We start from the raw sequence: 17487 nt of genomic DNA on the forward strand, positions 1-17487 counted from the left end.
GGGGGAAAAATAAAGGAAACCACAAAAGTGAATAAGTGTAGCTCTAAATCTGGTAAAATGTTACACAAAATATATTAATGAAAAACAAGTACATATATTTATAGAAATATGGCCTACTATTGCATAAATTAAGTGTATAGCGCTTTTTTCTTTTTTTAGGCAACAACATATAGATAGCGCTATGAAATCCTTATTAACAGCCTTATAAAGTAATACAGGGTGACAAAGCGCGTATGCACATCCCGTGCGCAGGATGATCCACTTGAAGCAACACTGAGTCACATGCTCGCAGCACGGCACGCTCGTCCATGAGAAGTTCAAAACAAAATACAGGTCCTTCTCAAAAAAATTGGATATTGTGATAAAGTTCATTATTTTCCATAATGTAATGATAAAAAATAAACTTTCATATATTTTAGATTCATTGCACACCAACTGAAATATTTCAGGTCTTTTATTGTTTTAATACTGATGATTTTTTGGCATACAGCTCATGAAAACCCAAAATTCCTGTCTCAAAAAATTAGCATATTTCATCCGACCAGTAAAATAAAAGTGTTTTTAATACAAAAAAAGTCAACCTTCAAATAATTATGTTCAGTTATGCACTTAATACTTGGTCGGGAATCCTTTTGCAGAAATGATTGCTTTAATGCGGCGTGGCATGGAGGCGATCAGCCTGTGGCACTGCTGAGGTGTTATGGAGGCCCAGGATGCTTCGATAGCGGCCTTAAGCTCATCCAGAGTGTTGGGTCTTTGCGTCTCTCCTGACCTGAACCCCAAAGAGAATCTGTGGGATATTGTGAAGAGAAAGTTGAGAGTTGGCAGGCCAATTGAGCACAGTAATATCATGGTCAGTAAACCATTTACCAGTGGTATTGGCACTGTGAGCAGGTGCCAGGTCGTGCTGAAAAACGAAATCTTCATCTCCATAAAGCTTTTCAGCAGATCTGAAAATCTCCTGATATCTAGCTGCATTGACCCTGCCCTTGATAAAACACAGTGGACCAACACCAGCAGCTGACATGGCACCCCAGACCATCACTGACTGTGGGTACTTGACACTGGACTTCAGGCATTTTGGTATTTCCTTCTCCCCAGTCTTCCTCCAGACTCTGGCACCTTGATTTCCGAATGACATGCAAAATTTGCTTTCATCCGAAAAAAGTACTTTGGACCACTGAGCAACAGTCCAGTGCTGCTTCTCTGTAGCCCAAAGTGTCTTGACCTGGGGAATGCGGCACCTGTAGCCCATTTCCTGCACACGCCTGTGTACGGTGGCTCTGGATGTTTCTACTCCAGACTCAGTCCACTGCTTCCGCAGGTCCCCCAAGGTCTGGAATCGGTCGTTCTCCACAATCTTCCTCAGTCACCTTCTCGTTGTGCAGTGTTTTGCCACACTTTTTCCTTCCCACAGACTTCCCACTGAGGTGCCTTGATACAGCACTCTGGGAACAGCCTATTCGTTCAAAAAATGTCTTTGTGTCTTACCCTCTCAAACAATAAAATACCTGAAATATTTCAGTTGGTGTGCATTGAATCTAAAATATATGAAAGTTTAATTATCATTACATTATGGAAAATAATGAACTATCACAATATGCTAATTTTTTGAGAAGGACCTGTATATCGACGCGTAGTGTATGCAGTATTCATATAAGCCGTTTCTTTTAATAGTTTAACATTTCTGTTACTGTGTGTAAATAACACTAGTCCAGTGCTGTGATCTAACAGACACCCGGGGGAAAGTAACATGATTTACAGCAATAAATGCCAGCAAGCTAGTCAATTTATGATAGACAGACAATAGACCGTCATCTACGTCACAGATCAAGCATAATAAAAGGAACAATGACACGGTTTAAAGCTGAATGGAGAGTTACTGACAGACGCGCAGCGAAGGGAAGCATTCATTGACGTGAACTTGAATTTAATAACTTAATATTCATCTGTACCTCACATTAAACTATGGAATGGCTTCAGAACACTTATAATAAAGTGCCAGAATCATTTATGATGCTTTATAATGTTTTTTTAGGGCACTGGGGCTTAACAATAAAACTTAATATTATACCCACAGTATCTGATTTGGATCGGTCCTGTCTTACAGATACCCGGTCTGGCAAATAATGGCGGATCGGTGACAATACTTAGCCTACTGACACTGAGTATCGGATCGGTGCATCCCTATATGTAGCCTAATTAAAGTAAAAATTATTGATAAACCCATCTTTCGAATGGAAATAAATTACAAAAACTTTGGGTGTCTTGTTTATCATTTATTTTTATAGAACTTATTATTTATGCAACGGAACTTAAATTACATCCAGTTTATCAGCCTCAGTGCATGAGTGTGTATCCTCCGAGATCCGCTGATCTACTACGAGAAGAGCGAGTTGTCCAACTTGACTACACTTTTTTTTCACTCCTCCCTTCACTGCAGCCGCGACGTCTCTCCTTCATTTCAGGCGAGGCGCATCTCAAACAAGCCTAATAATCTCAAACTACCGCCCGACCTCAACGTCATCCTTCTCAGCCTCTGTTCACTGATTGGACCAGTTCAAATTTGACCAAAGAAACCGAGAGACTATACCGCAAACCCAGACAGAGTACTGAAGGGAAATAAAAATTGAGTGGAAGTACGTAGGAGGGCGGAGTCAGGCTAACTTCTTGGATTGCAGTCAGTGGTGAAGGAAGTACTGAATCTCCGTACTCGAAGGGCCATTTTATGATGAATTGAAATGCATTTCTTACACAACGTTCCTTTAGTACTGCCTGGCCTTGAACATGGGTTGGTTATATGCAAATTTGGGGAGGCATAAATATTAATGATCCCGACTGTTGCGTCACAGTCTGTTATGTTGGGTTTTTCAGTGGACGTTTTTTTCCAAGCACAATATTTACATATGAAAGGGGAAACGGTAGTGTTTGAGGCTCCTGGTATGTTAGTTCCATGCACAGAACTCGTATTATTGTACTATGCCAAGGTAAATACAGTTTTTCATTCTAGGGCACCTTTAACATTAATGACTGACATCGCAGCAGATTTATTAGGCTGCTGTCTCTTTAAGATCTATCGCTGCCGAACATGATTGTCACGTGCATTCCGTTTTCTCACAACTCTTGACCAAAACCCATGAAAAAATAATGCATAACCCTTTCGGTCTTTCTAGTTTAAAATGTTATTTCTTGTAAAACGTATTCCATTCCACTAATATACATGTACAACTTACAAAATATTTTCTCTTTCTTTACAGAGAAAAATGTATTGATATGTTTTCTGTCTTGCGTCTGTATAACAGCAAAGCCAGGAGTGTGTCCAAGCAAACGTTACACACCAAAAGAGTGTGACATGATACGTTATGTGATGGCGCCAAAGACATGTACTGATGACAGTGACTGTGTCAAGAAGAATGAGAAATGCTGCAGCAATGGATGTATACGTCAGTGTACGGCTCCAGCTCCTGCTCCAGGTATTATATTGTATTGTATTAATTATATTCAACTATACCCTAGGACTGTTAGATGCTTGAATCTAATTGGTTGATTAACACTAAGGTGTACAGTTATTTTTATGGAAAAAAAATTATGTATTGCGTACATTTCCATATCACGTTCATATGTCCTTACAGCCTACAACGGAAAAAGAACTAAAATCCAGTGACGCTGACTAAGCAAATAAGTGTAGTAAACAATAGGATAAAAACGGCAACTAAACGGTTCCAAATTTAATCCTTTATGCTGGAGATTTTTTTATATATATATCCATATATGTTAAAATGAATGCTGAAAGGGTTAATTCACCCACAATGAAAATTAGCCCATGATTTACTCACCCTCAAGTCATCCTACATGTAACTTTGATTGTATTCGTCTGAAAGAAGAATTTTATACAGTTATAATAATTATATAGTTATATATAGTTTATATATTTAAAAAGTCCGGGCTAATGTTAATCCAAGCAGTAGTTGTAGCTGTTTTTGAAGTCTATAAAAATGCAGCTCTCCGTCAAATAACGTGCTCCGCATGGCTCCAATGGGTTAATGGAGGCCTTCTGATTCCAATCGCTGCGTTTGTGTAAGAAAATTATTAGCGTAAACCGTAAATAAGTAAACCCTTGAAGTCTTACATTGTAACACGGAAAAACAAGGGTTACAGGTTGCCTGAAACAGCATAACATACCGCTGGAACGTGCGATTGACCAATCAGAATCAAGTATTCCACAGAGGCGTGTAATAATATATATGTACAACTTCCAAAAATCTTGTTTTTTTTTTTTTTTTTTTTTTTTTACACTGAAACATGTATTCAGGATTCAGTAATATGTTTTCTGTCTTGTGTCTTTATAACAGTAAATCCAGGAGTGTGTCCAAGCAGACGTTATACACCAGGAAAGTGTGCCGTGATACGTTTTGTGTCGTGTACCAATGACAGTGACTGTTCCAAGAAAGAGAAATGCTGCAGCAATGGATGTGGACTTCAGTGTATGGCTCCAGTTACAGGTATATTATATATTATATATGTATATTATACGATTTTGAAAACTCACAGTAAATCCTGTCCAGGCAGCATCATTCTGGCATAGACGCAGCTGTGACACTGACCAAGCAAATAAATATAGTAAACAATAGGATAATGACTAATTATTCATGCAAGGACAAAGTTATGTTTGTGTACGAAACGCACATACTGTCTTTCTCGCTGCTTCACGTTGTGGCCGTGTTACCACCTCGAGTGTGCATTATTTTTCAAACAATTCAACAGCTCATCGCCAATTGTTCCTTACATAATCATATTATATTTAGTGTTGTCAATCAATTTTTTTATTAATCACACATTTTGTCTGTAATTAGTCACGATTAAAAACATCTGAGTTTTTAATATTGTAGTAATTTCAGTTACTTTCCAAAATATTGTAGAAACAACTTAAAGACAGTACATGTTAAATATTTGTTGTAATGGCATCATTTTATGAATGTATTTATAAATTATCACTGATAATAATGCAGCTCCTGGTATCTTTTTTTTTTTTTTTTTACATTAATGATAGAAATTAAACCTCATCTATTTGGGTATATACAGTACCTTATACTTAAATGAGGTTTTGTGTCCTAAAAATGGGGGGTCGTCTTATATTTGCTATATAGACAAAATCACATATCTATTAAACTGACGATAACAAGGTGGCGCTGCTGCAGCCTCTCAAGGAGAAATCACAACACGAGACACGAGAAACTGTGCTAAACATTCAAAATGTTGTTTTTATATTTATAACATATGATACAATTAAACAACATCACTCAACCAAAAGAGTTTTCCTGAAAACCATCATGATTGAAAATGACACTGATTTCATATGACAGTTCCATAAACAAATGAACATTAAGTCATCTTACATTTTAGATGCAGTATTGAGTTTATTTCAGCAGTGAAAATGGTTCCAAACAAAGATTCTAAGCAACAAAGTTCCAAACAGCAGAACCATAACACGTCTCACAGCAGTGAATCGGTTGAATCCGATTCAATAACCTGTTTGTAAACAACTGCCTCAATCTTGAGTGAATCAGTTATAGACATAATATACGTAGACGCCCCATAGACTTACGCTGCCTATTGGAGCGGACGCCCCCCCGCATTTATTTCTACTGAGGAAGATGTATTCTCAACTACAATGATCATAACTCCCCGAGTTTTTACCGGATTTTCACACGGTTTGGTTTGTTACAAACTGCAGAGACTTAGTTATGATACAAGCTTAATAAAGAAACAAGTTTGATTTTTTTTCACTTAGATTTATTTCACTCACTCACTCACTCACTCACTCACTCACTCACTCACTCACTCACTCACTCACTCACTCACTCACTCACTCACTCACTCACTCTCTCTGTAACACATAAGCTCCCATATATACTGTACCAGCTCAGAATTATTTTTTTTAAAGGCCTAAAGTAAACGTTATAACTCCAGGTCATTCCAGAATCTTACATTACCCTGTCAGGCTTGCAACTGGGACTGGGGAGCTAAAATCCTTTAAAAAGAACTGTTTTGCGCAGCTTCTTGCTTATGCTTGAACTCTTTAACTCCAGGGTAGTTAATTTTGCGACGTGTTGTAGCCTTACTTTGTGAAATAGGCCTACAGACACCACAAATGACACAAGCATGAAATGATAATGATGTATACATTGTAAAATAACCTAAATTATTCTTCAATCATACTTGTGAAATGTAATCCCATGCGATCTGGTATCAATATTGCGTTATTGCAACCGTAAGCTGCATAAAATACGGGCATAATTGCTCGCTCTCCGTTGACTCTGAATGCTAGCGTTGAGTGGAGAGACCCAACCAATATGGCGGCGACGCTGGATCACGCTCCAGCACGATCACGCTCCAGCACATCATGGGGTGTCTATGTATATGATGTCTATGGAATAAGCCGTTTGAATGAATGACTCTCTCATTAAGACTCACCTGCTGCCACCTACTGGTGATATAGTTTGATGTTTAAACATACTTTCTAAAATGTCTTATTTATCCAAAAATACAAATCTCATAACATTATTTAATGCTGTTGTAATTTTTCAGTGTAACTTTAATTTGATTGGAAACAGCCCTATAGTGTCATATTTTAACTGAATGTATAGATCAAATTTAAGAATATAATACGATTAGGGGTAAAAATGCCCTTTAAAAAAGGTAAACATATCACAAATATGCAGATTTCAATATGCCAAAGCTGATTAAACACTGGTGAGAATATTGATTCAGAATAAATTATATTTACAACTAGGGCTGTGCGATATCGAAGAAAAATGTGATATGCAATATCTTGTTAAATAATGCGATATGATATTGCAATTAGTGTGTAAAATCTTTTTTAATTTATATTTAAAAAAAATATTTAAAAACTGAGAATGAAACCATTTGTTTTACATTCTTTCTGGGAAAAGAAAGCATCGCTACAATTTCTGAAAGTGATCAGCAGTGTTTTAGTTAACTTTGTGTCTGAGTGTGAGACTTATTTATTGTTTTGTGCAAATTATTGCATTTAATAACTCTTTTTAACATCAAGCAAGTCACATAAGTAACAGTCGTGTGCCCTGTCGATTCTCTGTCAACCTAAAACGTACACTTTTAACAATTTTGAAGTAGCCTATTAAAATCATTCCGATATTGCATGCCATTGCGATATGTACATTTGCGAGATTTCAATAATTTTGATCTATTGCACAGCCCTATTTACAACACGAATAAAATAAAATAAAATAAACCTTTTTCCGGACAAGCACATTTTTTTACTCGGACAAGTGAATGACTGATTTACTTATCCGAAGGACAAGCACATTAACATGCTTAATGTCGAGCCCTGTAATGAATGGTGTTAAACAAAATTCCAATGAATTATCAGCAGAATTTTCAAATAATTTTTCTGTTGAAAATCAATTTTTGTGAAAAAAAAAAAAAAAAAAAAAAAACTAAGTCTGGAAAATGGGGGGGTCGTCTTATATTCGGGTATGTACAGTATATCAGTTTGAACACTTATACGGCTTTAAAATGATTGATTATAGTGAACTTAAAACAATCCTTACATAAGCCTTAGGGATGGGACGAAAGATCGTTTGACAAAATATCGCGATACAAAACGTGACAACTCATCGAGGTCGAAAAAAATGGATCGCGAAATATAGATAGATAGCTCTAAAGATAAAGATAGCTCTGCTGCATGATTTGTGTAGTATATAAATAATTTTGTGTTTTATATGTGTGCGTATGTATATGGGGCAGACATACAGTCTATGGTGGCGGGCTGGCAGCACCATCTGCTGATCAAGCAGGGTAAAAAAAACTAAATTAAGAAAAATAATTATATCCGGAGAACAGTGCGGTACGTATTCACGTCAAGACAGCGCATGGTGCAACAACAACACTGCAGCGAGCTAACAAATATTAGCATTAGCACCAACTGCCTTGCCCCCAAACAGCCGACCATGGAGTTAAATGAGGTCAAAATTGAGGACGCTCCGCCTGGATACAAGTCATGTCTGGCAGTATTTTAGCTCTCTCATTAAAAAAGACAAAGACGGCAATAGAGTAACTGACAAGACTAAGACTGTGTGTAAGCTATGCCATGCTGTCTGGTTATTAACTGTAATAACTCCGTGTTGCAAGCACCAATCCGGTTCATTTTTTTTCTATAGACTGTACTCACAAAGATCTAACGATCAAGATAAATTCGCCGGAGTTGTCCTTTAAGGCCAAACTGCCTGAGCACAAGAAATTGCAGTAGCTAGATCTAAACAAATCATGGCGGACCGTACTGGGCTTATGCTCCTTTACAATCATTTCTATCTCCAAAGGGGTTTACCCCTTGTTTATTTGAGGAAAACTGAGGAGAAAAAAATGACAAAAGGCAAAAGCTGTTATAGCTTATTTCACGTTACTTGTATATTTGTAAATGTATTTGGTATTAATTTATTGTTGCACTCCATGGACTGAAAACTAGCTAACGCTAGAAAAGCTGCTGATAATGCATAACATAACGGATAAATAATATTAGAGCAATACCTTACTTTAATAAACAATTTGGTTTTTAATGTATGACTTTCATAAACACCGCATCTGTAGGAGCAGCCTTTGTTTCGCGGGCTATGTGACGTCAGAACTCGTAACTGGGAGTACATCGATCTAGTACGAGTTCACGGGTGGGAAGTCACAGGTTTGACTGCCGTTCCAGTGCACTTTCACAGGTTTAAGGTCGGAAAAACACGGGTTACAGGTTGCCTGAAACTCGGCATAACATACCGCTGGAATGTGTGATTGACCAATCAGAATCAAGTATTCCACAGAGCCGTGTAATAATATATTATGTACAACTTCCAAAAATCGTATTTTTTTTACACTGAAACATGTATTCAGGATTCAGTGATATGTTTTCTCTGTCTTGTGTCTTTATAACAGTAAATCCAGGAGTGTGTCCAAGCAGACGTTATACACCAGAAAAGTGTGCCGTGATAAGTTTTGTGTCGTGTACCAATGACAGTGACTGTTCCAAGAAAGAGAAATGCTGCAGCAATGGATGTGGACTTCAGTGTATGGCTCCAGTTACAGGTATATTATATAAAATTATTTTTATTTTATTTCAAAACGATTACCGGTTTAATGATAAACCATGATCAAATGTACTAATGTACTTCAAATGTACTGTTTAAAATTGAATTATCATTAACCATATTTGATTATCACGATTTTGAAAACTCACAGTAAATCCTGTCCAGGCAGCATCATTCTGGCATAGACGCAGCTGTGACACTGACCGAGCAAATAAATATAGTAAACAATAGGATAATGACTAATTATTCATGCAAGGACAAAGTTATGTTTGTGTACGAAACGCACATACTGTCTTTCTCGCTGCTTCACGTTGTGGCCGTGTTACCACCTCGAGTGTGCATTATTTTTCAAACAATTCAACAGCTCATCGCCAATTGTTCCTTACATAATCATATTATATTTAGTGTTGTCAATCAATTTTTTTATTTTTATTAATCACACATTTTGTCTGTAATTAGTCACGATTAAAAACATCTGAGTTTTTAATATTGTAGTAATTTCAGTTACTTTCCAAAATATTGTAGAAACAACTTAAAGACAGTACATGTTAAATATTTGTTGTAATGGCATCATTTTATGAATGTATTTATAAATTATCACTGATAATAATGCAGCTCCTGGTATCTTTTTTTTTTTTTTTTTACATTAATGATAGAAATTAAACCTCATCTATTTGGGTATATACAGTACCTTATACTTAAATGAGGTTTTGTGTCCTAAAAATGGGGGGTCGTCTTATATTTGCTATATAGACAAAATCACATATCTATTAAACTGACGATAACAAGGTGGCGCTGCTGCAGCCTCTCAAGGAGAAATCACAACACGAGACACGAGAAACTGTGCTAAACATTCAAAATGTTGTTTTTATATTTATAACATATGATACAATTAAACAACATCACTCAACCAAAAGAGTTTTCCTGAAAACCATCATGATTGAAAATGACACTGATTTCATATGACAGTTCCATAAACAAATGAACATTAAGTCATCTTACATTTTAGATGCAGTATTGAGTTTATTTCAGCAGTGAAAATGGTTCCAAACAAAGATTCTAAGCAACAAAGTTCCAAACAGCAGAACCATAACACGTCTCACAGCAGTGAATCGGTTGAATCCGATTCAATAACCTGTTTGTAAACAACTGCCTCAATCTTGAGTGAATCAGTTATAGACATAATATACGTAGACGCCCCATAGACTTACGCTGCCTATTGGAGCGGACGCCCCCCCGCATTTATTTCTACTGAGGAAGATGTATTCTCAACTACAATGATCATAACTCCCCGAGTTTTTACCGGATTTTCACACGGTTTGGTTTGATACAAACTGCAGAGACTTAGTTAAAGCTCGTACTACAAAGTCTTTCTACATGAAAGCAGAATTTTTCAATGCGTGACAGCATCCTGTATCATAACTAAGACATGGTAGACTATGACATTGATAAATGTATAAATGAGTTAATTTTATATTGTTTTATATAGAAACCAGTTTGATTGTTCATTTGAATTTATTTCTCACACACTCACACAGGCATACTGATAAATGTATAAATTTATGAATTCTATATTTTAATAAAGAAACAAGTTTGATTTTTCACTTAGATTTCTTTCTCTCACTCACTCACTCACTCACGTTCTGTAACACATAAGCTCCCATATATACTGTACCAGCTCAGAATTATTTTTTTTTAAAGGCCTAAAGTAAACGTTATAACTCCAGGTCATTCCAGAATCTTACATTACCCTGTCAGGCTTGCAACTGGGACTGGGGAGCTAAAATCCTTTAAAAAGAACTGTTTTGCGCAGCTTCTTGCTTATGCTTGAACTCTTTAACTCCAGGGTAGTTAATTTTGCGACGTGTTGTAGCCTTACTTTGTGAAATAGGCCTACAGACACCACAAATGACACAAGCATGAAATGATAATGATGTATACATTGTAAAATAACCTAAATTATTCTTCAATCATACTTGTGAAATGTAATCCCATGCGATCTGGTATCAATATTGCGTTATTGCAACCGTAAGCTGCATAAAATACGGGCATAATTGCTCGCTCTCCGTTGACTCTGAATCCTAGCGTTGAGTGGAGAGACCCAACCAATATGGCGGCAACGCTGGATCACGCTCCAGCACGATCACGCTCCAGCACATCATGGGGTGTCTATGTATATGATGTCTATGGAATAAGCCGTTTGAATGAATGACTCTCTCATTAAGACTCACCTGCTGCCACCTACTGGTGATATAGTTTGATGTTTAAACATACTTTCTAAAATTTCTTATTTATCCAAAAATACAAATCTCATAACATTTAATGCTGTTGTAATTTTTCAGTGTAACTTTAATTTGATTGGAAACAGCCCTATAGTGTCATATTTTAACTGAATGTATAGATCAAATTTAAGAATATAATACGATTAGGGGTAAAAATGCCCTTTAAAAAAGGTAAACATATCACAAATATGCAGATTTCAATATGCCAAAGCTGATTAAACACTGGTGAGAATATTGATTCAGAATAAATTATATTTACAACTAGGGCTGTGCGATATCGAAGAAAAATGTGATATGCAATATCTTGTTAAATAATGCGATATGATATTGCAATTAGTGTGTAAAATCTTTTTTAATTTATATTTAAAAAAAATATTTAAAAACTGAGAATGAAACCATTTGTTTTACATTCTTTCTGGGAAAAGAAAGCATCGCTACAATTTCTGAAAGTGATCAGCAGTGTTTTAGTTAACTTTGTGTCTGAGTGTGAGACTTATTTATTGTTTTGTGCAAATTATTGCATTTAATAACTCTTTTTAACATCAAGCAAGTCACATAAGTAACAGTCGTGTGCCCTGTCGATTCTCTGTCAACCTAAAACGTACACTTTTAACAATTTTGAAGTAGCCTATTAAAATCATTCCGATATTGCATGCCATTGCGATATGTACATTTGCGAGATTTCAATAATTTTGATCTATTGCACAGCCCTATTTACAACACGAATAAAATAAAATAAAATAAACCTTTTTCTGGACAAGCACATTTTTTTACTCGGACAAGTGAATGACTGATTTACTTATCCGAAGGACAAGCACATTAACATGCTTAATGTCGAGCCCTGTAATGAATGGTGTTAAACAAAATTCCAATGAATTATCAGCAGAATTTTCAAATAATTTTTCTGTTGAAAATCAATTTTTGTGAAAAAAAAAAACAAAACAAAAAACTAAGTCTGGAAAATGGGGGGGTCGTCTTATATTCGGGTATGTACAGTATATCAGTTTGAACACTTGTACGGCTTTAAAATGATTGATTATAGTGAACTTAAAACAATCCTTACATAAGCCTTAGGGATAGGACGAAAGATCGTTTGACAAAATATTGCGATACAAAACGTGACAACTCATCGAGGTTGAAAAAAATGGATCGCGAAATATAGATAGATAGCTCTAAAGATAAAGATAGCTCTGCTGCATGATTTGTGTAGTATATAAATAATTTTGTGTATTATATGTGTGCGTATGTATATGGGGCAGACATACAGTCTATGGTGGCGGGCTGGCAGCACCATCTGCTGATCAAGCAGGGTAAAAAAAACTAAATGAAGAAAAAATTATATCCGGGGAACAGTGCGGTACGTCGTCACATCAAGACAGCGCATGGTGCAACAACAACTGCAACGAGCTAACAAATATTAGCATTAGCACCAACTGCCTTGCCCCCAAACAGCCGACCATAGAGTCAAATGAGGTCGAAATTGAGGACGCTCCGTCTGGATACAAGTCATGTCTGGCAGTATTTTAGCTCTCTCATTAAAAAAGACAAAGACGGCAATAGAGCAACTGACAAGACTAAGACTGTGTGTAAGCTATGCCATGCTGTCTGGTTATTAACTGTAATAACTCCGTGTTGCAAGCACCAATCCGGTTCATTTTTTTTCTATAGACTGTACTCACAAAGATCTAACGATCAAGATAAATTCGCCGGAGTTGTCCTTTAAGGCCAAACTGCCTGAGCACAAGAAATTGCAGTAGCTAGATCTAAACAAATCATGGCGGACCGTACTGGGCTTATGCTCCTTTACAATCATTTCTATCTCCAAAGGGGTTTACCCCTTGTTTATTTGAGGAAAACTGAGGAGAAAAAAATGACAAAAGGCAAAAGCTGTTATAGCTTATTTCACGTTACTTGTATATTTGTAAATGTATTTGGTATTAATTTATTGTTGCACTCCATGGACTGAAAACTAGCTAACGCTAGAAAAGCTGCTGATAATGCATAACATAACGGATAAATAATATTAGAGCAATACCTTACTTTAATAAACAATTTGGTTTTTAATGTATGACTTTCATAAACACCGCATCTGTAGGAGCAGCCTTTGTTTCGCGGGCTATGTGACGTCAGAACTCGTAACTGGGAGTACATCGATCTAGTACGAGTTCACGGGTGGGAAGTCACAGGTTTGACTGCCGTTCCAGTGCACTTTCACAGGTTTAAGGTCGGAAAAACACGGGTTACAGGTTGCCTGAAACAGCATAACATACCGCTGGAACGTGCGATTGACCAATCAGAATCAAGTATTCCACAGAGCCGTGTAATAATATATTATGTACAACTTCCAAAAATCGTATTTTTTTTACACTGAAACATGTATTCAGGATTCAGTGATATGTTTTCTGTCTTGTGTCTTTATAACAGTAAATCCAGGAGTGTGTCCAAGCAGACGTTATACACCAGAAAAGTGTGCCGTGATACGTTTTGTGTCGTGTACCAATGACAGTGACTGTTCCAAGAAAGAGAAATGCTGCAGCAATGGATGTGGACTTCAGTGTATGGCTCCAGTTACAGGTATATTATATAATATTATTTTTATTTTATTTCAAAACGATTACCGGTTTCATGATAAACCGTGATCAAGTGTATTAGCGGTTAGTAATATTGTTTAAAATTGAATTATCATTAACCATATTTGATTATCACAATTTTGAAAACTCGAGTAAATCCTGTCCAGGCAGCATCATTCTGGCATAGACGCAGCTGTGACACTGACCGAGCAAATAAATATAGTAAACAATAGGATAATGACTAATTATTCATGCAAGGACAAAGTTATGTTTGTGTACGAAACGCACATACTGTCTTTCTCGCTGCTTCACGTTGTGGCCGTGTTACCACCTCGAGTGTGCATTATTTTTCAAACAATTCAACAGCTCATCGCCAATTGTTCCTTACATAATCATATTATATTTAGTGTTGTCAATCAATTTTTTTATTTTTATTAATCACACATTTTGTCTGTAATTAGTCACGATTAAAAACATCTGAGTTTTTAATATTGTAGTAATTTCAGTTACTTTCCAAAATATTGTAGAAACAACTTAAAGACAGTACATGTTAAATATTTGTTGTAATGGCATCATTTTATGAATGTATTTATAAATTATCACTGATAATAATGCAGCTCCTGGTATCTTTTTTTTTTTTTTTTACATTAATGATAGAAATGAAACCTCATCTATTCGGGTATATACAGTACCTTCTACTTAAATGAGGTTTTGTGTCCTAAAAATAGGCTGAAAAATGGGGGGTCGTCTTATATTTGCTATATAGACAAAATCACATATCTATTAAAGGTGGGGTGAAACACTCAGTTTCAGTCAGTGTCATGTCAATCTTGAGTACCTATAGAGTAGCATTGCATCCTGCATATCTCCGAAAAGTCTTAATTTTTTTTTATAATTATATAAGAAAGATGCGCTGTTCCGAGTCTTTCCGAAAAAAGCCGAGCGGGTGGGGGTGTATCGTGTGAGCGGAGCTAAATAATGACGTGTGCGCGCCGCTGTTATTGTGTTGAGTGCGTCGTAAAGCTGTGTCATCCCTAACAGCGGGATGTCTTTATTCAAAATAAAAATATGGCTTTTAATCAGATACAGCCATACATCTATGATCCGGAATCAGCCCCAGAGGCTGCAGTTGAACAGGAGCAGCAGCAAAAACGACTAGAGCAGGACGTCTCTATGTGGTACAAGTTATACACTAACTATATAATATGCTTAGCGGCTTGTTATTTACATATTTATACTTGAATTATATCGTCGTATTTTTGTCTTTGAAGGTGTACATGTGGAGTGCAGTTGTGCACGTGTGTGTTTACGCATGGTTTGTGTAGTCAATTGTAGTAAGCGGACTGGTTTTGCACGGCAGGTTAGTGTTTACATAGAAAGACATGGAATAGTAGCGCATTTGAATGAAGAAGCGCGCTTATTTAGTTCAACATATTTCCCCACTCTTTGTGTATTGTTGTTTGGAGTGCTTTTACAATACACAAACATAAAGTTACACATATAGTGGCCAGCTAAACAAATGTACACGCACTACACATCGCATGCTCCATTGATCAATTAACTATACGTGATCATGTTTGGGCTACTTGATGGGCATAGGCAAAAACACAGACATTTGAATCAGTCTTACTCACCGCCTGCGGTTCTAACGTTGGGACCTTTATCGTTGGGACTGCTCCATCCTTCAGCATTAGGCGATCGGAAAATCCGGCGTCGAGCTGGGCCTTGTTTATGAAACAGTCGGCACCGAAATGCAGTGAACAGACATAAACCTTTGCGCAACTCAGTTGCTGATCCGGAAAAGCAAATTCCATCCACTGTTGCCTTAACGCAGGTTTTTTTTTGGCAATCTGTACAGGACTGTCTTGGTCTGGCAACCAAAAACGAACTTTTTTGGTTGACATTGTTTATTTCTTGAAGTCACATCACCTGTGCAGCGCAGCCTACGAGCCCCGCTTTGATGGGCGTAGCCTGTTGCTTTCGCTCTCTCTCTCTCTCACGCTCTTCCGGTAGAATTGTCCGTACGGCCCATACAAGGAAATTCCGACCTTTTAACGTCAAGTGGACCCATGATCGAAAAAAACTTGCCGAAACTTATGACTAACCGGAAGTAGTATTTTTGACAAAGAAATACTCCCATCAAACGTCCACCTTAACTTTTGAGACTTTGTCCATGTTTAGTATGGGATTCCAAGTCTTTAACAGTGTAAAAAGATCAGTATGCATGAAACGGCATTTCACCCCCCCCTTTAAACTGAAGATAACAAGGTGGCGCTGCTGCAGCCTCTCAAGGAGAAATCACAACACGAGACACTGAGAAACTGTGCTAAACATTCAAAATGTTGTTTTTATATTTATAACATATGATACAATTAAACAACATCACTCAACCAAAAGAGTTTTCCTGAAAACCATCATGATTGAAAATGACACTGATTTCATATGACCGTTCCATAAACAAATGAACATTAAGTCATCTTACATTTTAGATGCAGTATTGAGTTTGTTTTATTTCAGCAGTGAAAATGGTTCCAAACAAAGATTCTAAGCAACAAAGTTCCAAACAGCAGAACCATAACACGTCTCACAGCAGTGAATCGGTTGAATCCGATTCAATAACCTGTTTGTAAACAACTGCCTCAATCTTGAGTGAATCAGCTGTTTGAATGAATCGTTTGAATGAATGACTCTCGAATTAAGACTCACCTGCTGCCACCTACTGGTGATATAGTTTGATGTTTAAAGGGGGGGTGAAACACTCAGTTTCAGTCAATCTCATGTCAATCTTGAGTACCTATAGAGTAGTATTGCATCCTTCATATCTCCGAAAAGTCTTTAGTTTTATCATGTTTATAAAAGAAATATGGGCTGTACCGAGTCTTTCCGGAAAAAACCAAGCGCCTGGAAGCGTATCGTGTGGCCGGAGCTAAAGAATGACAAGCATGCAAAGCGGTGACGTCCTCAAGCTATCTCAGATAATGATCCAGAATCAAATCTGAGGGAGAAATAAATTGAACAGGAGAAACGGCAACATCAGGACGTCCGTCTCTGTGGTATGTAAGTTACTGTATTTAGTGGCCTCTCCACATTTCTGTGTCTTTACTCGCAGTGTATGAGGACATGATTCGCTTTATGGACTATTGTATGCGACTAGAAGTAGCAAGCAAAACGGTTTTGCACGTCAGACTAGTGTAACGTTATACAGAACAACAATGGAGTAACCGTTAGCGCATTTGAATGATGAAGCACGCGATCGTGCCGTTTACTGATGTTTACTCGTGCGTCTGTAGCCAAAAGCAGAGACATTTGAAGCAGTTTAACTCACCGGCTGCTTCCAAAGCAGGACCGAACCTTTATCGCTGGGACTGCTCCGTCAAAAACACACTTCTTTGGTATGATTTGGTAAAGTCCTGACAGCAGTGGCGTGTAAATCCATTTTGAGACGCGACTGAAACGTATGTTGTGAAGCTTCCCGTCATTTCTGCGTTCAAATCGGTTCAAATGCAACGCTTCCTTCCCGGA

At 37.1% G+C, this 17487-nt stretch overlaps 1 protein-coding gene across 2 annotated transcripts in view; it reads left to right on the forward strand.

Moving 5' to 3' along the window:
- LOC137079381 (uncharacterized) overlaps nucleotides 1–17487 on the forward strand; it is a 63538-nt gene that overhangs the window by 39457 nt on the left and 6594 nt on the right. For both annotated transcript variants that reach the window (XM_067447345.1, XM_067447344.1), the window contains 4 exons: nucleotides 3303–3473; nucleotides 4353–4502; nucleotides 8962–9111; nucleotides 13820–13969. In XM_067447345.1, the coding sequence (XP_067303446.1) occupies nucleotides 3303–3473; nucleotides 4353–4502; nucleotides 8962–9111; nucleotides 13820–13969 (621 nt within the window). The remainder of the gene's footprint in view (nucleotides 1–3302; nucleotides 3474–4352; nucleotides 4503–8961; nucleotides 9112–13819; nucleotides 13970–17487) is intronic.

The sequence above is a fragment of the Pseudorasbora parva genome, chromosome 6 (assembly GCF_024679245.1).
Source record: "Pseudorasbora parva isolate DD20220531a chromosome 6, ASM2467924v1, whole genome shotgun sequence".
NCBI lineage: Eukaryota > Metazoa > Chordata > Actinopteri > Cypriniformes > Gobionidae > Pseudorasbora > Pseudorasbora parva.